Below are 27,019 nucleotides of genomic sequence, written 5' to 3' on the forward strand. Positions count from 1 at the left end.
GAGCAAGTCCTCCAAGGGATTCCGGGGACTCAATGCTACCTAGACGACATCCTTGTAACAGGAGAAAACGACAACGAGCACCGTGCCAATTTGGAGCAGGTGCTCACTAGGCTGAGAGAACGGGGCCCACGAGCAAATCGCCCCAAGTGCGAATTTTTCCAGAAACAAATATCATATTGTGGCCACATAATTAACAAGGAAGGGTTGCATAAATCACCTGAAAAAATTGAAGCGGTCATAAAAGCCCCAGCACCTGAAAATGTCTCACAATTAAGGTCGTTCCTGGGATTGATAAATTACTATCATAAATTTTTACCGAACTTATCAACTCTTCTGCACCCTCTTAATGAACTGCTACAAACAGGAGTAATTTAGAAATGGAGCGAAGACTGTAAACGTGCCTTCCATAAATGCAAAGACTTAATCACATCCAAGGAAGTTTTGGCTCATTACAACCCATCACTGCCAATCAGACTGGCGTGCGATGCATCCCCTTACGGCGTAGGAGCGGTATTATCGCATAGATTCCCTGATGGCTCTGAGCGGCCGATAGCTTTTGCGTCACGCTCATTGAACTCAGCTGAGCGTAACTATGCCCAGATCGACATGGAAGCACTCAGCCTGGTATGGGGAGTGAAGAAATTCAACCATTACCTACACGGACAAAAATTTACCTTGTTGACTGACCATCAACCCCTCGTCTCCATATTCAACCCTAAAAAGGGTGTTCCCATTATGACAGCGCAAAGGCTACAGAGGTGGTCCCTTTTTCTAGGGGCACACCAATATGACATAGAATACAAAGGATCAAAACAGCATGGGAATGCTGACGGTTTATCGCGCCTACCGTTGCCAACGGTAGAAGAGGCACCTACAGTAGACCCAGTGGAGATGTTCCACTCTACCATAGTGGAATGTCTACCAATAACAAATTCTGCCATTGAAAAGGAAACGAGAAATGACCCGACTCTCTCACGAGTCTACGATTTAACAGTGAAGGGATGGCCAGCACATGGCGAACCACTGTTGCCAGCATTCTCGCAAAGAAGAGAACAGCTGTCAGTGTGCCGAGGAACCTTGATGTGTGGATCCAGAGTGGTGATTCCACCCAAACTCCAGGATAAAGTGCTAAAGGAGCTTCACGAGGGGCATCTGGGTGGAGTGAAAATGAAGAACCTAGCCAGGGCGTTTGTATGGTGGCCAGGTATCGATGGAGACATCGAAGAAATGACCAAGAGCTGCCTAGGATGCCAGAAGGTCCAAAACGCTCCACCACAAGCCCCTCTACATCCATGGGAGTGGCCCTCATCTCCATGGCAAAGGGTACACATCGACTTTGCTGGTCCATTTATGGACTCAATGTTCTTAATCGCGGTCGATGCACACTCCAAGTGGCCGGAGGTAATAAAGATGTCCTCCACCACCACGGAAAAAACCATCACAGTATTAAGGACCATATTTGCCAGGAATGGGCTGCCTGAACAGATCTGTTCTGATAATGGACCGCAATTTGTGTCCGAAGAATTCAGGAAGTTCTTAAAAAAACAATGGGGTTAAGCACTACACGTCCGCCCCATACCATCCCGCCACCAATGGATTGGCTGAAAGGTTTGTCCAGACCTTCAAGAAGGCCATAAAGGCCATGGGTAATGAAGACATAAAACTTCAGCACAAGGTGGATAACTTCTTGTTTGCATACAGGAATGCAACACATATGGTTACAAACCAAACTCCCGCCATGATGTTCTTCAATAGAAGCCTAAGATGCTGGCTGGATTTGATCAAGCCAAACATCAGAAGGGACGTGGAGAACCGGTAATTTCAAGGCATGAATGAAAGGCCAACTAGAACATTCCAGATAGGTCAACAAGTTTTGGCCCGGGACTACCGTACCGAGAAATGGCAGCCTGGAACTATTTGCACACGACTAGGACCGCTGATGTATACCGTGGACATTGGAGAAAGCATAATAAGGCGCCATGCTGACCAGATCATAGAGTCATCCGAAAAGGAACAACCTACACCACAACTCTATACGCCTAATGATGAAGTAGAGATACCCATAGTATCTACCTCCGATCCGGTGATACTGGAAGCAGATGAACCCGACACTGGCATTCAAGCCGAATCAGCCTTGCCAAAAGAACCTACTACACCACCAGAAACTACTACACCACTGAGGCGTTATCCGGACCGAGTCAGGAAGCCTCCAGAGAGACTGACTTATAATTGATTAACTGCAGCAATGTGTAGATTATTGTTCTTGTAACATGTAATTAATGATTACTTAAAATATTATGTACTGGTTGGCTAAAAGGGGAGGAATTGTAGTGTATGTGCCTTTTAAGAGCCCCCTGTGTACTGTAATGCCGGTAATGGCCACTCGGGCTATATAAGCCTGTATATTGTGTTGTATCAGTTAGTTGACCTCCAGACTTTGTTCAGTAAACACCTGTGAAACCAACTCCTGCCTTCAGTGTCTCTATTAACACACGGATACAACAATTTCCTCCCATTAAACATTGGGAAGACTGAAGCCATTGTCTTTGGCACCCACCTAAACTCAGTTCACTCGCCACCGATTCCATCCTCCTCCCTGGCCACTTTTCTCAGGCTGAACCAGACTGTTGGCAATCTCAGCGTCCTATTTGATCCTAAGCTGAGCTTCTAACCCCATATCCTCTCCATCACCATGACTGCCTACTTCCACCTCCGTAATATTGCCCGTCTCCATCCATGCTGCGGAAACTCTAATTTCATTCTTTTGTTACCTCCAGACTCGACTATTCCAATGCTCTCCTGGCCGGCCTCCCATCTTCCACATTCCATGAACTTCAGCTCATCCAAAACCCTGTTGCTCATATCCTAACTGGCACCAAGTCCCGTTCACCCATCACCCCTCTGCTTGCTGGCCTACACTGGCTCCTGGCCCAGTAATGCTTTGATTTTAAAATTTTCATGCTTGTGCTCAAATCCCTCCATGGCTTCGCCCCTTCCTATCTCTGTAACCTCCTCCAGCCCTACAACCCTCCGAGAATGCTGCGTTCCTCCAACTCTGGCCTCTTACGCATCACCCACTCCTTTCGCCCTTCCACTGGCAGTCGTGCCTTCGGCCATCTCGACCCTAAGCTCTGGAATCCTCTTCCTAACCCTCTCCACTGCTCGCTCCCCTTTTAAGGCACACCTTAAAACTTACCTCTTCCTGTCCTAATAACTCCTTCTTTGGCGCTGTGTCAATTTTTGTCTGATTACGCTCCTGTGAAGCACCTTGGGACATTTTATGATGTTAAAGGCACTATATAAATGCAAGTTGTTGTTAGTCTGTTCCACGGAATGTATGCAACATTGCTTTGAGAGAACAGACCAGCAGCCCCCATCTTCCAGTGATATGGCATGGCACAATACACTATGAATACACTATGCCATCAGGGTTTAATACATGTGCAATGAAAGCAAATAGCCTGTGCACATGCATTATGACTGTCCATTAACATCTAACATTGGGAGCAACATCCATTGTCGTTCCTTTATAGTTGCCGGGTCAAAATCCAGGCATTCCCAATGTAGCCTCACTGTGGCAGGACCATCATCAGGAGGTCTGCAACAGTTCAAGAAAGTCCACCACCGCTTTCTCAGGGCAACTAGGGATGGGCAATAAATGTCAACCTTACATAGAAACATAGAAGATAGGAGCAGGAGTAGGCCATTCGGCCCCTCGAAAAAATAAATGCCAACCTTACCAACGCCACTCACAGGCAGAGAACAAATAAAAATGTTATTATACGTATAACTATGGAATTACATACAGCTCTATATTGTGTAACTTAGGAGCAGCTTATTAAAAATGTATGAATTAATAATGACCCAAAAAATTCCAACAATTATTGAGAACGCAACTACTCCGAGTGATCTGTTTGATTCTGATGTCAATGAACAGTGTCTGCATTTCCAATACTTGTATAGAATTAAAGTGTTCATTATGGTACAGATGGAGGTTTTGGTGAATCCTGTCTGCTCAGTGGTACCTTGTCGCCGGCGGCTGCTGATCTTCCTGAAGCAGGTTCCTTCACAAAGTCGGTTGAGCCGCTGCTGTTTGACCAACTCCAGGATTTCTGGCTGAATCTTCTCCCTGAGTTCACTGCAGGCAGAGAAATCGATTGTCACAAACGGAGCAAAGCAGGAGTTTGTGGGGGGGAGAAGTAAGAGCGTATAGTACGGGTGGGGGGTGGGAGGGGAGAAGAAGAGCGTACGGGGGCCGGACGAGTGGGGGGCGGGCGGACGAGCGTACCGGGGGGGGGGGGGGGGGGTGGCGGTCAAGCGTACGGGGGGGGGGGGCGGCAGACGAGCATACGGGGTGGGGGTGGGGGTGCGGCCGAGCGGACCGGGGTGGGGGGGGAAGAGCGTACCGGGGGGGGGGGGGGGGGGGGTAGAGCGTACTGGGGGGAAGAGCGTACGCGGGGGGGGGGGAACGAGCGTACGGGGGGGAGAGCGTACAGGGGGGGAAGAGCGTACAGGGGGGAAGAGCATACGGGGGGGGGCGGGGGAAAGAGCGTACGGGGGGGGGAAGGGGAAGAGCGTACCGGGGGGGGGGGGGGGTAAGAGTGTACTGGGGGGGGGGGGTAGGGAGCGAGGAGCGTACAGGGGGGAAGAGCATACGGGGGGGGGGGGGGAAAGAGCGTACAGGGGTGGGGAAGGGCGTACGGGGGGGGGGGGGACGAGCGTATGGGGGGGGGGGTGGGAAGAGAGAGAGAGAGAGAGCGTACCGGGGGGGGGGGAGGGGAAGGGGAACAGCGTACCTGGGGGGGGGGGGGGGGAGCGTACCGGGTGGGTAGAGCGTACTGGTGGCGGGGGGGGGGTGGGAGGAGCATACAGGCATACGGGGGGAAGAGCATACGGTGGGGGGGGGAAAAGAGCGTACAGGGGTGGGGGAGGGCGTACGGGGAGGGGTTGGGGGAGTGTACGGTGGGTTGGGTGGTTAGTGTATGGGGTTAAAATTGAAACAAAAACTGTCGCTCTCCCACAATCTAGACTGAGAACTTTTCTATTCGGTGCTAATTAAACGTTTTGTATCTTCAGTTGCAGGAGGTTTGGCAGCCCTAGTTATGATGAGTTTTACTGGGGGCCTCAGGCACAGGTCCCATAGAGATCTGTTAATCTGTCCCTGGGTACATTGTTGGAACAGAGCAAAGGGAGCTTGTACTTTGCTTGTGGCTCTGTGCTGTACCTGACCTGGGACTACTTGATACTGGAACTGCTTGTTTAAAGTAAAAAAATTGTTTCATTCGCCCACATTGACATCCATTAAAGTGAAGAGCACATGAATTCACCTCCTGCACCTCTTAACAAAAGTTAAAAAATAAATTAAAGAATGTGAAGGTAGACCTAAGGAAAGGGTTACAATTCTGGATGAGCTCTTAGGCACACTAAATATAACTATTCAATGTGCTAACAAACAGAACTCCTCAGGTAATTACTTACAATTATCCCACTTGTTATCCCTTTTAAAACAATCAATGAGACCCTGTGACAAAATGTATTTCTCTGTTTCAAGCTGACATTTATTACCACACAGTAATCTATGCGAACCAGAATGTAGATTCATGTCTAGCAATTCAACATAAATCCTGACACCTTCACGGTCTTAATTTGAACACATTTGCAAATACTGGTTTTAAGAAACACAGGTTTAATTTACGATGTGGTAAATCCATTTGGTGCAACATTCTGATTCTTTTTCTCTCCCCTATTTAGAGTGATTTTGATTTCTCTCCGTGTCATTTCCCAGGTAGGAGACCTGCTATTCTCTCACTGTGACAAGCCATTAGCAGGTAAGGAAGATTTATCTTGTGGTTGAAATTTCAAATCCCACCACCCATGGAAATAAAAGCCCGGCTGTTTATCGTCTTTGAATCAAGCGGTCAAGTCTTGGAACTTCTTGCGTGCAAAACTAGGGATGAAATCCCACGTCTGGCCACTGTACAGTCCCCACCGCTTATATCGGGCGTGTTCACGCAATCACGATTTCCCTACTATACGTTTGAACTGACAGCCGAGATCCTGGAGGTGGCAGGCAGCGCAGAGCGGGACCATGCTATCTTCACCAGCTCTTCAGATTTAAAATCTACTGTTTGAAATAATCCACAAAGCACATACGGTTGTGCAGACCTGCAGTACCACATACGGTTGTGCAGACCTGCAGTACCTGATCTCTTGTATTGTGTAATCTAAAATCCGATACACTGAACCTCCTGGGCAATACTGTGTAATTCTAAAGGGAGGCTTTTTTTTAAATAAGGCAAAGCCTAAGCATTTGAATTCAGGCAATTTTTAAAAATTAGTTCCTGGGATGTGGGTGTCACTGGCAAGGCCAGCATGTCATAGAGTCATCATAGAGTTATACAGCACAGAAAGAGGCCCTTCGGCCCATCGTGTCTGCGCTGGCCATCAAGCCCTATCTATTCTAATCCCATTTTCCAGCACTTGGTCCGTAGCCTTGTATGCTATGGCATTTCAAATGCTCATCTAATGCTTTTTGAATGTTGTGAGGGTTCCTGCCTCTACCACCCTTTCAGGCAGTGAGTTCCAGATTCCAACCACCCTCTGGGTGAAAAAGGTTTTCCTCAAATCTCCTCTAAACCTCCTGCCCCTTACCTTGAAACTATGCCCCTGGTTATTGACCCCTCTACTAAGGGGAAAAGTTATTTTCAGTCTACCCTATCTATGCCCCTCATAATTTTGTACACCTCAATCAGGTCCCCCCTCAGCCTTCTCTGCTCTAAGGAAAACAACCCCAGCCTGTCCAGTCTCTCTTCATAGCTGAAACGCTCCAGCCCAGGTAACATCCTGGTGAATCTCCTCTGCACCCTCTCCAATACAATCACATCCTTCCTATTGCCCATCCCTAATTGCCCTCAAGAAGGTGGTGGTGAGCTGACTTCTTAAACCGCTGCAGTCCGTGTGGTGAAGGTACTCCACAGTGCTGTTAGGGAGTTCCAGGATTTGGACCCAGCGACGATGAAGGAATGGCAATATATTTCCAAATCAGCCTTGTTCTTCTAGGTGGTAGAGGTCACGGGTTTGGGAGGTGCTGCCGAAGAAGCCTTGGCGAGTTGCTGCACTGCATCTTGTAGATGGTACACACTGCAGCCACGGTGGTGGAGGGAGTGAATGTTTAAGGTGGTAGATGGGGTGCCAATCAAGTGGGCTGCTTTGTCCTGGATGGTGTCAACCTTCTTGAGTGTTGTTGGAGCTCCACTCATCCAAGCAAGCGGAGAAATTCCATCACACTCCTGACTTGTGCCTTGTAGATTGTAGAAAGGCTTTGGGGAGTTAGGTGGTGAGACACTTGCCACAGAATACCCAGCCTCTGACCTGCTCTTGTAGACACAGTTTTTATGTGGCTGATCCAGTTAAGTTTCTGGTCAATGGTGACTCCCAGGATGTTGTTGATTGGGGATTCAGCGATGGTAATGCCATTGAATGTCAAGGGGAGGTGGCTAGACTCTCTCTGGTTGAAGACGGTCATTGCCTGGCACTTGTGTGGCACGAATGTTACTTGTCACTTATCAGCCCAAGCCTGAATGTCGACCAGGTCTTGCTGCATGTGGGCACGGACTGCTTCATTATCTGAGGAGTTGCAAAAGGCACTGAACACTGTGCAGTCATCAGCGAACATCCCCACTTCTGACCTTATGATGGAGGGAAGACAATCGGCAAAACCACAGTGTCTTGAAGAAATCACTTAATTCAATTTCTGATGTTTAGTATTAGAATTTCAGATACACAGTAGAATGAAATGTAACTAGTGAATATACACAGCTGTTTCTGCACAAAGTAAACGGAGCACTTAAAACGCTATAACCGGCAACTTTGAAATTGGCATTAATGCAAATGGCTAATGGTTAGCGCATTTTGGCCGATATAAGCGACTGCCCATTTTAAACATGTACATTTTAAGTGATGGTGACTGTATTGCATTGGTTTAGAGGGGACCTTTCATGTGGCAGTTAAGTACAATGAATGGACTGACTGCTCCCTGAAGGGGTAGTGGACAACTGCACTGCTTGGTACAGTACTGAGTCACACAGAGCAGAAAGGTCCCATGTTTGATCTCTATGCTTAATGATGGCAGTAGTGGAAAATATGTACATTTAGATATCGGGATGAGAATAAGATTCGGTTGCGATGCCCCTCGCGCTCAAATAACCCGCAACATAGGATCACACGAGATTTGGGCATTTGGATGGTATAACAGAAGGCTCTACATGTGGAACTGTGCGCAAGAGCCAACACCTTCAAGAGGAGGGGAGAAATTTGGGCTAAAAAGAATCAGGTGCTCTTCCTTACAGTAAATGATCCGTACTTACCTTATGGCAATAATTTATATCAACCACTTTTGTCCTTTTTTTCCATCTACTGAACAGGAACAGGGGTAGGCCATTCAGCCCCTCGAGCCTATTCCACCATTTTATTAGATCATGGCCGATCTGTACCTGAACTCCATTTGCCTGCCGTAGCTCCATATCTCACGATACTCTTACCTAACAAAAAGCGATTGATCTGTCTTGAAAATTTCAATTGACCACCCCCCCGACAACTACTGCCTACTTGGAGGAGAGTTTTCCAGATTTCTAATACCCTAGATGTGCTTCCTGATTTCACTCCCAAATGGCCTAGCTCTCATTTTAAAATTGTGCCCTCTTCTTCTGGATTCCCTCACCAGAGGAAATAGTTTTTCTGTATCTAGCCTAGCGAATCCCTTTATCATTTAAAAACCTTGATTAGATCACCCTGCAACCTTCCAAACTCAAGGGAATACAGACCAAGTTTATGTAAATTGACCTCATACCACTCCTAAAAGTCTGAAATGACATGCATCAAGACGAGAAAGACTAGAACGGGTTGGGTGCGTACAGGATTGGGCGAGACTGGAAGTCCTCCTGGTTCATCCTCTCGGACTGCCGGATTTTCAGGATCTCGGTGTAACTCAAGTTCTGCAATTTGCTCTTGAACTGGTCCAGTGAGTTAGGCTTGGTGGTCAGTGCTCTCATTATCTGCTCCTTTACAACTTGCATCACCTGAAGAGAAAGACAAAATAAAAACAGACAAATTCTGGTCAGTTCATCATCTGCTCACGCTTCATCCAGTGGCTCTGAAGCAGCAGGGGCTCCAGGTGTTGCATTAACAATTTAGAACGTTTCAGTTTACAAAAATCGAATGCAGTCGCAAAGAGCAGGTATAGGTACAGATGCGCGCACACACACGTTAATCTGACCAACTCATGCAGTCTAAATGTGGGATATACCCTAATCAGGTCAGCAGTTACAATTTTTTTCCCTGTGTGTTGAGATCACTTTCGACACTACGATGTAGCTCGCTATGTTCTTGGCATGATTAACATGGCCTAATTGGTGTCAATCCATAAATTTGACAGTAATTGGCAAAATACATCTTAATGACACTTATAGATTGTATCTTTATATTGTGCACAAAGTACTGTTTCCGAGTTGCAAAGCTTAGAACACAGTATTGAAACTATGCTTGTTCAGTACATTGATACCAATGCACTTTGATGATGTATTAATACGCTTCTTGCATGATACTCTTGATTAATCACCTCAAATTACATTACCAACAGTAACAGATCGATAACCACCAGTATTTACAACAACTTGTACTTATATAGCACCTTTAATGTAGTAAATGGTCCCAAGGTGCTTCAAATAAGGTCAATAAGAGCATAATCAGACAAAAATTGACACTGAGCAAAAGGAGGAGACATTAGGAGAGGTGATCAAAATCTTGGTCAAAGAGGTAGGTTTTAAGGAGGCTATTAAAGGAGGAGAGGTGGAGAGGAGGAGAGAGAGGTAGCGAGGCAAAGAGGTTTAGGGAGGAATTCCAGAGCTTAGGGCCTAGACGGCTGAAGGAACGGCCTCCAATAACAACGGGGTGAAGTACGTCAGGGTTGCACATGAAGCCAGAATTGGAGGAATGCAGAGTTCTCACAGGATTTGTAGACAACAGTATTATATAGCTCAAAATGCTCTCAAAAGATTCATATTTTCAAGGGAACAGAATATAAAAATTTTACACTTCCACTATTACGATATAATAAAGTCCTTGTCACAACACTGGAAAAGAAATGACAAGATTTACCACCCCCATTGTTTGCTCATCCTCCTTTATTTTGAAAGCTATTTTCTTTCATATTCCGAGCCCCCCTTCCTCTATGTACCAAGATGGCAGACACGACTAGTTTCCAGTACTCTCACCATTTTAAGCAATCTGTAAAGTATTACCCTTAAGTAAGAATTTAAAGAAACAGCTTAAACTGCAATGCGTATGCAACAGAATTCCTACAAATATTTTATCATTGGCATTTTGTGCTCAACATTGCCTAGTCACTTAAATTCACAGTGGAATCCCTTAGCAAGTACAGTACTTCTCATTCCCCACTCACTTCACTCCACTTTCAGGTACTATGTCCCAATCCTCTGAAGCTTGTTCCCTCAGTACTTCTGCCTGATCACCTCCTTCCTTGCCTTCAGAAAGCTCCTTAAGGTCCTTCTATTCAACTGCGCTTTTGTCCCATTCCACCCCCTCTCTCTCCTGCTCAGTGTCCACTGCCCAACATTGTACATGAAATGTGCTATGGAAATGCGAATTGTTCAGTGATTCAAAGTGCCATGCAGAGAGTTTGATACTCTGAATGTGATAAACTCGTATTATTTAAAAGCATACATGATGTGAATACAGTAATATTGCAAAGATACCAACCAAAATTTGCTTCCTCTCTGCACCCACTACGCGTTTGTAGTGTTGGTATATTTCTAAATATCCTGGCTTTCTTCACTACCCATATCGAGGCTCTAAAGAGAACTGCTCCCTGGTCAAAGCTTTACTGAGGTTCTTTCTAGTGAGAGTGTTCCTAGATCATAGTTAACCTGAGGCAAAACTGCCTCAGCTATTTGATTCTCCCCCAATGGTGGGTGTCAGTGGGAGCCATCTTTCTGTGTGTCAGCATAACCTGAAGAGTAGCTGGTCAGTATTAGACACCCACTCTTCCCTGCAGTGTTGGGAAGTATATAGCACTAGATATTTCAGACCCATTTAAGAACGGTAGGAGAGATAAACTAGGAAATCATAGGCCTATTAGTCCAATGCCTGTTGTGGGGAAGTTACTAGAATCTATTATTAGGAACAGAGTGAGTGAGCACTTGGACAAATATGAGCTGATCAGAGAGCCAGCATGGATTTGTAAAGGGTAAGTCATGTCTAATGAACATAGTTACATTTTTTTGAAGAGATAACTAACGTGGCAGATAAGGGAATGTCTACGGATGTTATTTATATGGATTACTAGAAGGCATTCGATAAGGTTGCACATAAGAGACTTAACAAATATGAGAGTGCATGCAATTGGAGGCAACCCATTGGCTTGGATAGGGAACTGGTTAGGAGGTAGGAGACAGAAGAGTAGGGATAATGGGTATATACTCAAATTGGCAGGATGTGACTAGTTATGTCCCCCAGGAATCTGTACTGGGGCCGCAACTTTTCACAATATTTATAAATGACTTGGCAGCTGCTCAGGGAATCAGATTAAAATCGCGGGCAGCGGGAATCTTGGCAGCTCCAGGGAAGGTAAGTAACTCGGAGCATTTTAACTCCAGTTTCCGCCAGGCGAATAGGGTTAAAATTGTTCCCATGTTCTTTTTGAATGCTTCTACAAGGTCACTATACATAGCAACTGCAGCTATTTTTCTGCCCTCCCATACTCATCTTGTGAAATCCTCTTATCTGGATTTGAAGACACGCAAATGTCTTTGCTTTTATGTTATAGAATTCTTCATTTCGTAACTCAAATCTCAGCTTGCAGTATTGTGTCCAATTCTGGGCACCACACTTTAGGAAGGACGTGAAGGGTTTGGAGGAGGTACAGAAGAGATTTACTGGAATGGTTCCACAGATGAGGGATTACAGTTACGTGGATAGACTAGAGAAGCTGGAGTTGTTCTCCTTGGAGCAGAGAAGGCTGAGAGGAGATTTGATAGAGGTGTTTGAATTATGAAGGGTTTAGATAGAGTAAATAAAGAGAAACTGTTTCCATTGACTGAAGGGTCGATAACGAGAGGGCACAGATTTAAGGTGATTGGCAAAAGAATCAGAGGCGACATGAGGAAAAACTTTACACAATGAGTGGTTAGGATTTGGAATACACTGTCTGCTAGGGTGGTGGATACAAATTCAATAGCAGCCTTCAAAAGGGAATTGGATAAATACTTGAAGGAGAAAAAATTGCAGGGGTATGGGGAAAGAGCAGTGATGGTAGTGGGACTAACTGCATAGCTCTTTGAAAGAGCTGGCATAGACTTGATGGGCCGAATGGCCTTCTTCTGTGCTGTACTAATCTATGATTCTATGATCATCTGTCTTGAAGCCCACTTTGCTGTCTTTATAATCTGCTCCTCTAACTTGAGGGCTCGAGGGGCCTACTCCTGCTCCTATCTTCTATGAGTTACTGTGGTTTCCAGAGCAAAGTTGACTGCCTGCTTGATTTCCATTCTGTTATGAAATGCATGTGTGTTCTTTTTGGAAGAGAAATGACATCTGATTTTATTGCTCGAACATCCCCCTGGCGGGACCGATGATGGATGTTTCCAGGTTGCTCAGCTCATTGAACAGTAACTGCAGGATTTCCCAAATACCCAGAGGCAGGTCCTGCTCCACCCCTGGAGACTCTTGGGCATAATTTACGTGAGGTTGTTCGTACTACTTGTCTGGCATTAAAATATCTCCCTCCTTTTCTCTGCTCATTTTTGAGAACGGGTAATATGTGATTTTGGTGCAAAATTGGATTTGGAAAAGCAGTTTCAGACTGGGGTCTCCCAGATAGAACGGGAGCTCAGCAACCAGCTGACAACCAAGAGCAAGTTTTCACGAGTCCAATAATGGGGATCGTCAAAAGCACCCTCATGGTTGTAATGAATTTTAATTAAAACTAAATTTGAAAAAAGAATATACAGTAAACTCTTGTTTAAATGGCACTTAATCATCCGGAATTCTTTAATAACTGGCAAAATAGATAACCGGTAATCTTGCCGAATCCATCCATTTTTCATTTTTCCGAGTCCAAGTTTCCCGCGGTGGCCGAGTTAGTCCGTGGTTTTTATTGTTTCTGTGTTAAAAATTGCCTACCTCTGTTATCCAGAATTTTTCATCAACCGGCACCATCCTGGTCCCGTAGGTGCCGGATACGAAAGCGTTTACATATATATATATATGGATTTTCTAGTTATACATTTTATGTTGTGAATGGATTTCAAAAAATCTTATTAAGGTCACTGAAAAGAGAAAAAGAACCAACATTCGCGCCACAGAAGTGCCAGGCAATGACTATCTCCAACAAGCGAGAGTCTAACCATTTCCCCATGACATTCAACGCCGTTACCATCACCAAATCTCCCACCATCAACATCCTGGGGGTCACCATTGACCAGAAACTTCACTGGACCAGCCACATAAAAACTGTGGCAACAAGAGCAAGTCAGAGGCTAGGTATTCTGCGGCGAGTGTCTCACCTCCTGGCTCCCCAAAGCCTTTCCACCATCTACAAGGCACAAGTCAGGAGTGTGATGGAATACTTTCCACTTGTCTGGATGAATGCAGCTCCAACAACACTCAAGAAGCTCGACATCATCCAGGACAAGGCAGCCCGCTTGATTGACACCCCATCCACCACCTTAAACATTCACTCCCTCCACCACCAGCGTACCGTGGCTGCAGTGTGTACCATCTACAAGATGCACTGCAGCAACTTGCTAAGGCTTCTTCGGCAGCACCTCCCAAACCCGCGACCTCTTCCATCTAGAAGGACAAGGGCAGCAGGCGCATGGGAACACCACCACCTCCAAGCTCCCCTCCAAGTCACACACCATCCTGACTTAGAAGTATATCGCCGATCCTTCATCGTCGCTGGGTCAAAATCCTGGAACTCCCTACCTAACAGCACTGTGGGAGTACCTTCACCACACGGACTGCAGCGTTTCAAGAAGGCGGCTCACCACCACCTTCTCAAGGGTAACTAGGGATGGGCAATAAATGCTAGCCTTGCCAACGACGCCCAGATCCCATAAGCAAATTTAAAAACATTTATATTGTGTCTTTCATGACCTCAGGATGTCCCAAAGTGCTTCACAGTCAATTAAGTACTTTTTAAGTTACTGTTGTAATGTAGGGAAATGTGGCAAGGTCCCACAAACAACAATGTGAGTGTGACCAGACAATCTATTTCTTTAGAGATGTTGGCTGAAGGATAAATATTGGCCAGGAGACAGGGTGAACTCCCCTGCTCTTCTTCAACTGGGATCTTTTACATACACCTGACAGGGCAGATGTGGCCTTGGTTTAACATCTCATCCAAAAGGCACTCCCTCAGCACTGCACTGGAGTGTCAGCCTAGATTATGTGCTCAAGTCTCTGGTGTGGGGCTTCAAACCAGAACCTTCTTACCCAGAGGTGAGAGTGCTACCACTGAGCCACAGCTCACACCTACTTCAGTTGTTGGCAAGGTCTACAGCTATTCAGAATGTTTCTTGAGCATTTCTTCACCAACAGTCTCCTGCTCGGGAGCCACATCAGGGTTACAGATGGTACGTAAACAAACACATTAGGCAGGCGGTCTGAGTTGCAGGACTGAATGTCAACTAGAGTCACTTAAGAGTGATTTGCAGATAAATGGTAAACTCTGTTTCTCTCTCCACAGATGCTGCCTGGCCTGGTGAGTATTTCCAGCATTTTCAGTTTTTATTTCAGATTTCCAGCATCCGCAGTATTTTGCTTTTGTAGATAAATGGTGTTTTCTTTTACTCTGCACTGACAGCACCATGCATTATTCATATGCACAGGACAACTTATCAAAAGATTGGTAGAATCTACATTAAAAAGAGGCCATGGTCAAATGCTCAGAACCCACAACCATCTGACTCAAAGTCTACCATTGAGCCATGCCTGACACCTTGTACTTGTGTCTAAACCTGACAGCAAAGAGTTGAGTGGCGGTCTTAACCTGTCACCAAATACAGTGCATACGGATTACTGGGGATGTCAGTGAGGCTCAGCTGGTAAAAGGCCTCCCCATTTATTGGCTGTCAATGCGACCCCGGAGAGCATTATTGCAAGTGGGCAATATTACTGTCTTGGTAATATTCCAACAGACAGCCAATACAGGAGACTTTGGTTTATCCGGAGGTTGTATGTCCGGAAACCTCGATCTACCGGCAGAAATCAGGAGCCGTTCTGTTAGGTTGTTTTTCTTCTTGTGGCTTTCTTTTCCAACAGTTAGGCTTTGGAAAGTCTCTCTGAAGCTGTTGCTAAGCTACAGAGACGCTTCCAAGGTACGGGCTGACTGTTTGAAGCTGTTGCTAAGCAACAGTGTTTGTTGTCAGATACGGAGATGAAAATCTCCGTATGCTTCAACATTAACTTTGTATGTCCGGCAGTTTTGATAGATCGGCAACAGCTCGGTCCCGTCGGTGCCGGATATAACAAAGTTTCCTGTATATCCAATCGAGTGAAAAATCCCCTGTGCTGCTTTGCTCTCTCTACTCTTTGCCATGTCTGTGCGAGGTGAATATTTTTTTTTGAAGTTCATTGTTATTCATCGCAGCCCTTCAGTCAGGATCCAAATGAAACATACATGTTTACAACCGTACCGTAACAGCTTTGGTTATTAAGCCCACTTGTATTATGAATTTCAGGTAGTTCGCTCCAGTTTGCCAATGCAACCAGAGGTCAATGAAAAACAAAATCAATCAGCAATAAAAGGAATTTAGTTTAGGTTGCAGAGCGGTTGTGGGAGGGAGTGAATGAGATTACAGGACTCACTACAACAACAACTTGCATGTATATAGAATCATACAAATTTATGGCACAGGAGGACATTCGGCCCATCAAGTCTAAGCCGGCTGACAAAGAGCTATCCAGCCTAATCCCACTTTCCAGCTCTTAGTCCGTAGCTTTGTAGGTTACAGCACTTCATGTGCATATCCAAGTACTTTTTAAATGCGATGAGGGTTTCTGCCTCTACCACCCTTTCAGGCAGCGAGTTCCAGACCCCCACCACCTTCTGGGTGAAAAAGTTCTCAACTCCCCTCTAATTGTTCTTCCAATTACTTGAAATCTATGTCCCCTGTTTATTGACTGCTCTGCTAGGGAAAATAGGTCCTTCTTATCCACTCTATCTAGGCCTCTCATGATTTTATACACCTCAATCAAGTCTCCCCTCAGCCCCCTCTGTTCCAAAGAAAACAACCCCAGCCTATCCAATCTTTCCTCATAGCTAAAATTCTCCGGTCCTGGCAACATCCTCGTAAATCTCCTCTGTATCCTCTCTAGTGCGATCACACCCTTCCTGTAATGTGGTGACCAGAACTTTACGCAGTATTCTAGCTGTGGCCTAACTAGTGTTTTATACAGTTCAAGCATCACCTTCCCGCTCTTATATTCTATGCCTCGGCTAATAAAGGAAAGTATCCCATATGCCTTCTTAACCATCTTGTCTACCTGCCCTGCTACCTTCAGGGATCTGTGGACATGCACTCCATTTCTCAGTATTCTACCATTTATTGTGTATTCCCTTGCCTTGTTAGCCCTCCCAAAATGCATTACCTCACACATCTCTGGATTGAATTTCATTTGCCACTTTTCTGCCCACCTGACCAGTCCATTGATATCTTCCTGCAATCTACATCTTTCTTCCTCACTTAATTGGCTGTAAAGCACTTTGGGATATCCTGAGATCCTGAAAGACGCTATATAAACGCAAGTTTTTTTTTCTTTTCAGTGACCTTCCACCTATCTCTTAGACCAAGCTTTTGCTCACCACTACCAAATCCTCCTGTTATAAAAAAAACCCAAAGAAAGCAAGACTTGCATTTATATAGCGACTTTCACAATCTCAGGGCGTCCCAAAGCACTTTACAGCCAATGAAGTACTTTTGAAGTGTAGTCCCTGTTGTTATCTAGGAAACGCGGCAGCCAATTTGCACACAGCAAGGTTCCACAAACAGCAGCGAGATAATGACCAGATAATCTGTTTTAGCAATATTGGTTGAGGGACAAATATTGGCAAGGACAGTGGGGCGAACTCCCTGCTGTTCTTCAAATAGTGCCATGTGATCTTTTACCTTCCCAAGAGGGCAGATGGGGCCTACGACAGCATTCCCTCACTACTAGGGGGAAGTGTCAGCCTAGATTTTGTGCTCAAGTGTCTCGAGTGGGACTTGAATCCACAACCTTCTGACTCAGAGGCGAGAGTACTATCAACTGAGCTATAGCCGACACCGTTCCACTCAGTACCCGTTCCATTTTTTCCCTCCTTGGACATTTTGCTAGATTAAAGGCGCTATACAAATACCTGCTCTTTTCAGCAGGAATTATTGGATCATGTTCAGAAAAGGGAATTACCAAATGGCTGATTTTACCTCCTCCCTGCAACATCCCTGTGGCCATCCTGTTAAGATCATCTAACTCAGAACAGACGAAGTATTGAACCTGCGACCTTCCTGGTGTGTACAGCTTCAGACTACACCATACAGGGTATTCGCCCATTGCGACAGTAGGAAGCCCACAGTGCAGGTTAATATAGGAACAGCAACCATGTTGACTGCGATTCAATTCTCAATGCCACCAGAAAAATGCTCAACCCTGGAGGGCAATGAAAGGAAAGACAATTCTGATTTATTTTTTAAGATGATGCACAAGGTTCATTTTTCAGTTACTGGTTTCCTGTGTTCTAATCACCTCTGACAATTCACTAACTGGGGTTATGACACAGGTCATTTGGCTCCTTGAGTCTGCTCCGCCATTCAATAAGATCATGGCTGATCTGATCTTAGCCTCAACTCCACTTCCCTGCCTGCTTCCCATAACCCTGGACTCCCTTACCATTCAAAATCTGTCTATCTCCACCTTAAATGTATTTAATGACCCAGCCTCCACAGCTCTCTGGGGAAGAGAATTCCAAAGATTCACGACCCTCAGAGAAGAAATTCCTCATTTCCATTTTAAATGGGTGCCCCCTTATTCTGAAATTATGCTCCCTAATTCTAGATTCCCCCACGAGGGGAAACAGCCTCTCTGCATCTACCTTGTCAAGCCCCTTCAGAATCTTATGTGTTTCAATAAGATCCCCTCTCATTCTTCTAAACTCCAGTGAGTATAGGCCCAACCTGCTCAATCTTTCGTCATACGTCAACCCCTTCATCTCCAAAATCAGCCTCGTGAACTTTCTCTGAACTGCCTCCAGGAGATACTCTTACACTCAGCAGAAAACTACACAGATCCTGATTTGTTGCGAAGACCCACTTGGACCTAGTGGGAATACTCATTATTGGAACAAGAAACAACTAATAAGTGGGAGAATTTTCCAATACAAAGTAATGCCCCACATCGCCTAATCAAGGAACACGACAAATTCCTCCTACTTTGCACGAGGGATTTGAGATTTCCTTCTTAATCTCTGTGTCCTCTGACAACTTACTGTTTCAAATGCACGGACTCACCGAGGGACTCCTCAGTTTTGGGCCAGCCAACAGCTCAATTGAACATCTTCGCTAGAGTTTAGAAGAATGAGAGGGGATCTCATTGAAACTTATAAAATTCTAACAGGACTAGACAGACTAGATGCAGGAAGGATGTTCCCGATGGTGGGGGAGTCCAGAACCAGGGGTCACAGTCTAAGGATAAGGGGTAAGCCATTTAGGACTGAGAAGAGGAGGAATTTCTTCACCCAGAGTGGTGAACCTGTGGAATTCTCTACCACAGAAGACAGTTGAGGCCAATTCATTTAATATATTCAAGAAGGAGTTGGATATATTTCTTAAGGCTAAGGGGATCAAGGGATATGGGGAGAAAGCAGGGACAGGGTACTAAATTTGGATGATCAGCCATGATCACATTGAATGGTGGAGCAGGCTCGAGGGGCCGAATGGCCTACTCCTGCTCCTATCTTCTATGTTTCTATCCCAACAACAGCTGGCTTGGCAAAGGCACTGCGCAGTGTAGAACGGAGACAGGCGGACTGTGAAGATGCCAGGTTCAATGGCCAGTCTGAACTGAGTTCTCTCGGGCAGCAGCAGCAGACCTACAGTTGGCCTTGGCAGTCCTAAACGGGTGTCAGCTGTGCCATGGATTTCTCTCTGAAAATGCGCTCAGAAGATCGCAGCATTGCTAAGGCTGAGCACTGAAACATGGAATTGCCACGATCAGTCACAGCACCTTGCACCCTCCACACTACATACACCATGGGGAAGTGAGGGGAGGTACTGGGAACTAAAGCTGATAAAAGAAACTCTATTTCAGCACAACTGCAATGAAGACAGCGCTCCCGATTGGGAAACCAGCTACCACAACCTATAGCTTAGAAAATTGAAAAGTTAAGGATATGGTGGGGGATGGCTTGCTACTTTTGTCCAAATTCTCCACAATAATCCATCGAAGCGTCTTAGCCCGAAATATTCCTGTAAAGTGGCATTCTAAGCACAAGCTACCTGTCAACATGAAATTTGTTCCAAATTTGTATTTCCTTTCCGGCTGCAAGCTAAAATAATGCATGACCAAAACGTGCAATTTTTATAATCAAGAAATTCTCAAGCAGCGTTACTTACATTCTCGAACAGCAGCAAGAAAAAAATCATACAGTGAAAGGTCTCCGTGAAAGGTTTACTGTGCATTAGATACAGTTGCTGTGCTCAACAGTGTACAGGGAACAGCAGTACTCGTTATTTAATTTAGAATGAGCTTTACTTCTCAAATGGAAGAAAAATCTGGTTTCATTATCAGGCTGAAATGCATGCCTGGTTATTCCCAGTACTGGGTCATCGGGGGTGGCGGGGGGCCGGGTTGATTCTAATCACTAAAACAGTCAGGACTACCTCTGTGCAATCTCTCTCTCTCTCCCTCTCCTCAGTTGATGTGATAGATGCAGAGGATGAAAACAAGGCCTGGAAAATCATGCACACACTTCACACACTGAAGTACAAGGGCAAGAATGATGGAAAGTGTGGAGGAACAACATACTGTGTGCATCTTTGAGCTCTCTGGGTCAACCATCAGTCTCCTGTCTGATGCAGAAGTAGCAGAGCACATAAATCATTCATAAAGAAAAGCCTTTCTATTCTCTGTACACAAAATGTGTTTTCCTTTGTTCTAATTCTTCTGAGCATTCATTTAATATAGCATAGATGGTGCAGAGTACTAATGCATAAAGTACAGTTATACATGCTGTTAACACATTGCCCATATATAGTCACTTTCATCTTCCCTACCCCCATACAGAACAACAGCCATGGTCTGATCAAGAGGTGTGACAGCATCACAAATCACAACAGCAAAGGTGGAGAGCTTCACGAATGTAACTGGAACACTAGAGATCAGATTGTGCACTTGTAATCGTTGCCTTCATTATTTAAACTACCTGCTGGATTACGCTAGCTAATGTCATTTGGTTAGTCTCACTGTCTCCTTTCTGATCGCAATACGTGTTGGGAATGAGCAATTACAAAACAAAAAATATATGGTTCTTGTGGGTAAAATGATCTGTCACCACTAAAAAGAGTAATAAAGGGAGGCTTGGCAGAAACTGAGGGTTAAAAGTTGCAGAATTTGGGAGACTGCTCGTGTGTTTTCCTGATAAACTGATAGCTTAGGGCACCATATTGTGACATCCACCGAGGAGTATTAAAGGTGTTACATGTTCAGTAACCTACAGATAGTTACAGGGAGACTGAATTTTCAATAATCAGCACTGTAACAACAGATATACAGAAGTAGCACTAGACGCTACACATTGGATAACCATTTGCCTATCCTGAATCACATATCAAGGCAAACGTTGAGATAAATGTCAGTCAGTAGTTTCAAACAAGCAGTTGTTCCTTTAGCCCTACAACCCTGCGCGATCTCTGCGCTGCTCCAATTCTGGCCTCTAGCACAATTTTCTTCGCTTCATCATTGGCAGTCATGCATTCAACTGCCTGGGCCCTAAGCTCTGGGATTCCCTCCCTGAACCTCTCCGCCCCTCTACCTCCTTGAAGACTCTCCTTAAAATCTACCTCTTTTCATCTATCCTAATATCTCCTTACGTTGCTCGGTGTCAGATTTTGTTTGATAACGTTCCTGTGAAGTGCCCTGGGACATTTTACTACATTAAAGGGGCAAGTTGTTGTTGTTGGGACTTGTAATTCTCTCCCTATTCTCAAATGGATGAACCAGAGAGGGTGAATGAATCCGATCCCCAGCATCACCCAGCTATTCCAACTCGTGGGCCTGATTAAAATCCAAGTAAGCCAACATGAATTCCAGATTTAAAGCTTTTATTTAAGAGAATATAAAGTTTCTTACCCTTACTGAGGGTAATTTTTAAAAAAAAAAAAGTAACAATTACATTCTACTCTTAGTTTGAAGTTGCTTAATTTGAATTATCTGTTCAGTTGAATTGAAAACCTGCAAATGAAAAAAAGTCTCCTGCGTTGTTTCAGTTAAATTGCATAATTCAAATGTCTTGATGTGAACAATAAATTATTTCAAATCAACAGGAGCAGACTACAGTTGAAGTAATTCTGTTTGGGTGGAGATCTGAAAGCCAGCCAGTCTATATCCTAGTTTGTAGTTCATGGGAAATGCGCGACGAGAGAATGAGTCTACTGTGGGGTTGGGCGGGGGGGGGGCCTTTGTGTAGAACTACAGACAGGCATTGGGTGGGTGATGAAGTCCTTCAATCCATTCAGTGAAAATGGCAGGGGCATTGACAGCATCTGTCCACTGCTTTTAATAATTTAAAAAATGATAAAGGCTCCATTCCCCCCCCCACCCCCACCGCAATGCAATTTATCCAGTTTGTTACTGCTGGGATTGCACAATCAATAATAAATCGAGTCCAAGACACAGTGTGCTTCTAATGGGCAGGTTAGTGACAGCATGGTGCAATGGTACATGTGTAACTTTATATGTCATCTTGGATTCTCGTATTGTCACAGGCAGACCATTAAAAAAAAAAATCCTGTGTTTCTAAAGTGACATCACATTAATAGGGATTTTATTTTTAATTTAATTGCAGTAAGGCAACAACAACAATGCCTTTCATTTATATAGCACCTTTACCGTAGTAAAATATCCCAAGGTGCTTCACAGAAGCTTAATCAGAAAAATTTGACACTGAGCCACATCCTAAGATATCAAATGACCAAATGCTTGGTCAAAGAGGTAGGTTTTAAGGGGTGAGTGTCTTAAAAGGAGCAGAGAGACCTAAAGGAGGAGAGAAAGCTAGAGAAGCAGAGAGGTTTTGGGCGGGAATTCTTGAGCTTAGGGCCCAGGCAGCTGAAAGCACGGCCGCCAATGGTGGAGCGATGAAAATCGGGGATGCACAAGAGGCCAGAATTGGAGGAGCACAGAGATCTTGGAGGGTTGTAGGGCTGGAGGAGGTTTCAGAGATAGGTATTTTAAAATAGAGGTGTTGCCGGACCAGAGCAACTGTAGGTCAGTGAGCGCAGGGGTGATGGGTGAATGGCACATGTGCGAGATAGTATATGGGCAGCAGAATTTTGGATGAGCTCAAGTTTATGGAGAATGGTAGATGAGAGGCTGGCCAGGAGGGCAATATTAACAACTCCCTTTTGTCTAGGGTGTCTGTAGCACCAACCACTTCAGGCACTCTTAGGCCCAGATATTTCTGGGGAGGCGGGGAAGGCCGAAATTGGCTGAAGAAGCTGGTAAGGCCGGAGACGCGGAGGTCCTGCCATACTTAAACAGCAGGACTTTATCATTTTTGGATCAGTTTCATGCCTGGCAGATGGCCAAATGGACAGCCTAGCCAGTGAGTGGGAGGGAAAACCAGTGGCAGGAGAATGGTCCCCTGCAATTGGCCGGGGGGGGGGGGGGGGGGGGGGGAGGTTGGTCATTGCTGTAGGGGTGGGTTGGGGGAGATTGTACATCACGGTCGGGGGGGGTGGGAGGCTGGCGGAGACATAGGACAATGGGGCTGGCGGTGGGGAGGTTGGTAATCAGGAGGGGGGCGTGGGGGGGAGGAAGAGAAAGGCTACAATCGGCAGAATGGAGGCCGGAGGTTTGCATGAGGGACCGGGGACAGCACTCCTGCTCCCAGGCTCACAAGGAGTACTGTAAAAGGGATTTACCTTGTGGAGCAGGCAGCTTCTGCCTCCCTTTCACTGCTGGGTTTTCGGAGCCTGGGAAACTGGCGCGGCAACAGTGAATTTTAAATCTGGCTCCCACTTGCACAATGGGAGCCCGATTTAAATATGTTAATGAGAGGCCCCGCTGTGAGGCCCCAATAACCACCGCACAAAAAAGGCAACAGGCTGTGTGCGGCAGGTTAGAGTCGCATGACGCGCTTTTGACCGTTTAACCCCGCTCCCTCTGACCCTCTCCTGACCTTCATTTGGGGCGGGGGGGGGGGAGGAGGAGGAGATTGTGGAAGAGGGTTGTTTAATATCGAAGTCTTAGGGTTGGATTTTACTTACCAAGTTGAGTTGAGGGCGGGACTGCTGCCTTCCGGCTTCTAGTCCTGCCCCCAGCGACGTCTGATGAACAGACCCTATTTTGCCCTGATTGGCCTCATTAAGCCCGCCCTGCGGGCTTGCCGGCCAATTAAGGGAAAGCCGGTGTCAGATGACATCAGTTGACGACGCTTCATCTGCCGGTTTTTTTTAAAAGGCATATGCACCACACTTGTTTGACAGATGAATTGTCAGTGTTTGACAGCATTGAGGTGCTGTCAAACACTGACAATCACTGTACACAGGTGAGCCCTTGTACCCAGGCTCTCCAATTACTCTCTCAAGATAAAACAGCTGCAGCTGAGATTGCAGAAGCCATCTGTCACTTCTCCCGATGAGATGAGGCTACACAAACACTTCACAGCTTGTCACCTGCAGAAACATCTAACCACATTAAAAATTAATTTCACAACATTTCCTTACCTCTGATACTAACCTGTGTCCCATTGCATCCTTCATACCACTTCTGCAGCTGTCATCCAAACACCAACATAACAACAGACCCACAGCATGCTCACTTACCCTGGCAGGGTTCCCTGACGTCGGGAAGCCCGCAGAAGTCGAAAAATTGGGAAAAGCCTCTTAACTGCCTGTTAAGTGGTTATAATCCTCTTTCCGCAACTAGGAGTCGGGTCCCTGCGCAAATTGGGGACCTGACTCCCGGGAAGTTTGGTTGGAGGCGGGTTGGGAGCGGGTTCGGGACCTGCTCCCATTCTTTTTGACTTTCCCAGCAGTCCCGCCTCTAAACCCACCTCCTCAGGGCTGGTTAGCAACCCATCAGGGGTTTATGCAGCTAGTCGAACAGCTGCAAAAGCTTTAATTGCTTTTTCTTTCAATACAGTGAACAATCCATTAAAACAACAGGAATAGTTACCACAATACCTTAGCACAACGGTACTTTTGTAGTGTAGTCACTGTTCCTACATTACAACAGTGACTGCACTCCAAAAGTACTTCATTGGCCGTAAAGCACTTTGAGACATCCGGTGGTCATGAAAGGCACTATATAAATGCAAATCTTTCTTTCTTTCAAAAGCATTTGACTACTGCCTCTTGAGTCTACCAATCAATTTATCCTGTACACTTGAATAATGCAAGGGGTGTCAGTGCAGAGTAAAAGGAAACGCCATTTATCTGCAAATCACTCTAAGTGACTCTGGCTGATATTCAGTTCTGCAACTTCGAGCTTCTGCCTAATGTGTTTACGTACCGTCTGATGTGGCTCCCGAGCAGGAGACTGCTGGGGGAAAAAATAGTCAAGAAACATTCTGAATAGCAACGTAGACAATGCCATCAACTGAAGTAGGTGTCAGCTGTGGTTCAGAGATGGCACTCTCTGAGTCAGAAGGTCATGGATGACAATCAAGCACTCCGAGCTTTTAATGAGTTACTTTATTAGCTGTGTCTCGGTGTAAAGTATCAGCGGTGGCTCAGTGGTAGCACTCTCGCCCGAGTCAGAAGGTTGTGGGTTCAAGTCCCACTCCAGAGACCCGAGCACAAAATTTAGTGCAGTACTGAGGAAATGCTGCATTGACAGAGGTGCCATCTTTCAGATGAGACATTAAACCGAGACCACGCCTGCCCTCTTAGGTGGACATGAAAGATCCCATGACACTATTTCGACGAAGTGTTGGGGAGTTCTCTCCGGTGTCCTGGCCAATATTAATCCCTCAACCATCACCTCAGATTATTCCAGTTCTGACGAAAAGTCATCGACCTGAAACGTTAACTCGGTTTCTCTCTTCACAGATGCTGCCTGACCTGCTGAGTGTCTCCAGCATTTTCTGTTTTTATTTCAGATTTCCAGCATCTGCAGTATTTTCTTTTTGTATTCGAGTTTAATTCACTGCCACCTCTCTTCCAGGAATGCCCACCTTGAAGAAGTTCTGCTCTTCTCTCCGACGGGATTTCCGTTTGTCTCTTTTACCTTGTTCATCTTCATGGCTTTCTGTCTCCCTTCTCGTGTTTGATCAGGTATCTACCAAAACCCACTTTCACAGCCACATCTCTTTCCTCAGCAACTGTTTCCGGCTCCGACTTACTCCACGTGGATTCCAACTGAAATTCCACCCTTCATGTTTTGGATCCACCCAGGACTACAGATATCTCAAAGATATTCAGCGTTCCTCGAACCACTTTATCCTGAGATCCACGCTGAATGCCATGTGATGCCACATGAACACCCTCGACCTCTCTCTTCAGCAGCACCGACTCACTCTATCTCAAAGCTGTCCTAGTCCGCAGTTCCATTTCATCCTTCGCCTCATCTGGCACTTTAACAAAAAACTTTTTTTCTTCCTTTCAGGAGTCAAGGATCGCAAGCTTCAACAACTCTTGGACACCAATGCCCCTCCGGGACCTTCTTCCCCTTCACTTTCCTCTGACCCCATCCCTTCTCCCAATCGCACCCCCTGCCGCATTTTCACTATCCCCTCTAACCTTCCCCTCTCTGAGCCCGAACGATCAGTCCTTAGCAAAAGCCTGAGCTTCATCCCCTTACGCCCCCACCTCAATGAATTTCGAGCTTGGCACGAAGCTGAGCTCTTTTTTTTTTTTAATTCATTGATGGGATGTGAGCGTCGCTGGCTAGGCCTGCATTTAGTGCCCATCCCTAATTGCCCTTGAGAAGATGGTGGTGAGCCGCCTTCTTGAACCACTGCAGTCCAAAGGGTGTAGGTACACCCACAATGCTGTTAGGAAGGGAGTTCCAGGATTTTGGCCCAGCGACAGTGAAGGAACGGCGATACAGGTCCAAGTCAGGATGGTGTGTGGCTTGGAGGGGAACTTGTAGGTGGTGATGTTCCCATGCGTCTGCTGCCCTTGTCCTTCTAAGTGGTAGAGGTCGCAGGTTTGGAAGGTGCTGTTGAAGGAGCTTTGGCGAGTTGCTGCAGTGCATCTTGCAGATGGTACACACTGCAGCCACAGTGCGCCGGTGGTGGAGGGAGTGAATGTTGAAGGTGGTGGATGGAGTGCCAATCAAGCGGGCTGCTTTATCCTGAATGGTGTCGAGCTTCTTGAGTGTTGTTGGAGCTGCACTCATCCAGGCAAGTGGAGAGTATTCCATCACTCTCCTGACTTGTGCCTTGTAGATGGTGGAAAGGCTTTGGGGAGTCAGGAGGTGAGACACTCACCGCAGAATTCCCAGCCTCTGGCCTGCTCTTGTAGCCACAGTATTTATATGGCTGGTCCAGTTCAGTTTCTGATCAATGGTAACCCCCAGGATGTTGATAGTGGGGGATTCAGCGATGGTAATGCCATTGAATGTCAAGGGGAGATGGTTAGAGTCTCGCTTGCTGGAGGTGGTTATTGCCTGGCACTTGTGTGGTGCGAATGTTACTTGCCACTTGTCAGCCCAAGTCTGAATGTTGTCCAGGTCTTGCTGCATATGGACACGGACTGCGTCAGTATCTGACGAGTTTCGAATGGTGCTGAACAGTGTGCAATCA

The 27,019-nt window shown here is 45.9% G+C and overlaps 1 protein-coding gene across 7 annotated transcripts in view; it reads right to left on the reverse strand.

The window, feature by feature from the left end:
- The window catches only part of elmo1 (engulfment and cell motility 1 (ced-12 homolog, C. elegans)), a 351,678-nt gene that overhangs the window by 18,851 nt on the left and 305,808 nt on the right, over window positions 1–27,019 (reverse strand). For all 7 annotated transcript variants that reach the window (XM_085988968.1, XM_085988965.1, XM_085988967.1 and 4 more), the window contains 2 exons: window positions 8,914–9,077; window positions 4,026–4,138 (listed from right to left, as the gene is read on the reverse strand). In XM_085988968.1, coding sequence (XP_085845094.1) covers window positions 4,026–4,138; window positions 8,914–9,077 — 277 coding nt within the window. The remainder of the gene's footprint in view (window positions 1–4,025; window positions 4,139–8,913; window positions 9,078–27,019) is intronic.

Source organism: Somniosus microcephalus, chromosome 5 (assembly GCF_052327205.1).
Source record: "Somniosus microcephalus isolate GS21.2 chromosome 5, FLI_Smic_1.0, whole genome shotgun sequence".
NCBI classification, from domain to species: Eukaryota; Metazoa; Chordata; class Chondrichthyes; order Squaliformes; family Somniosidae; genus Somniosus; species Somniosus microcephalus.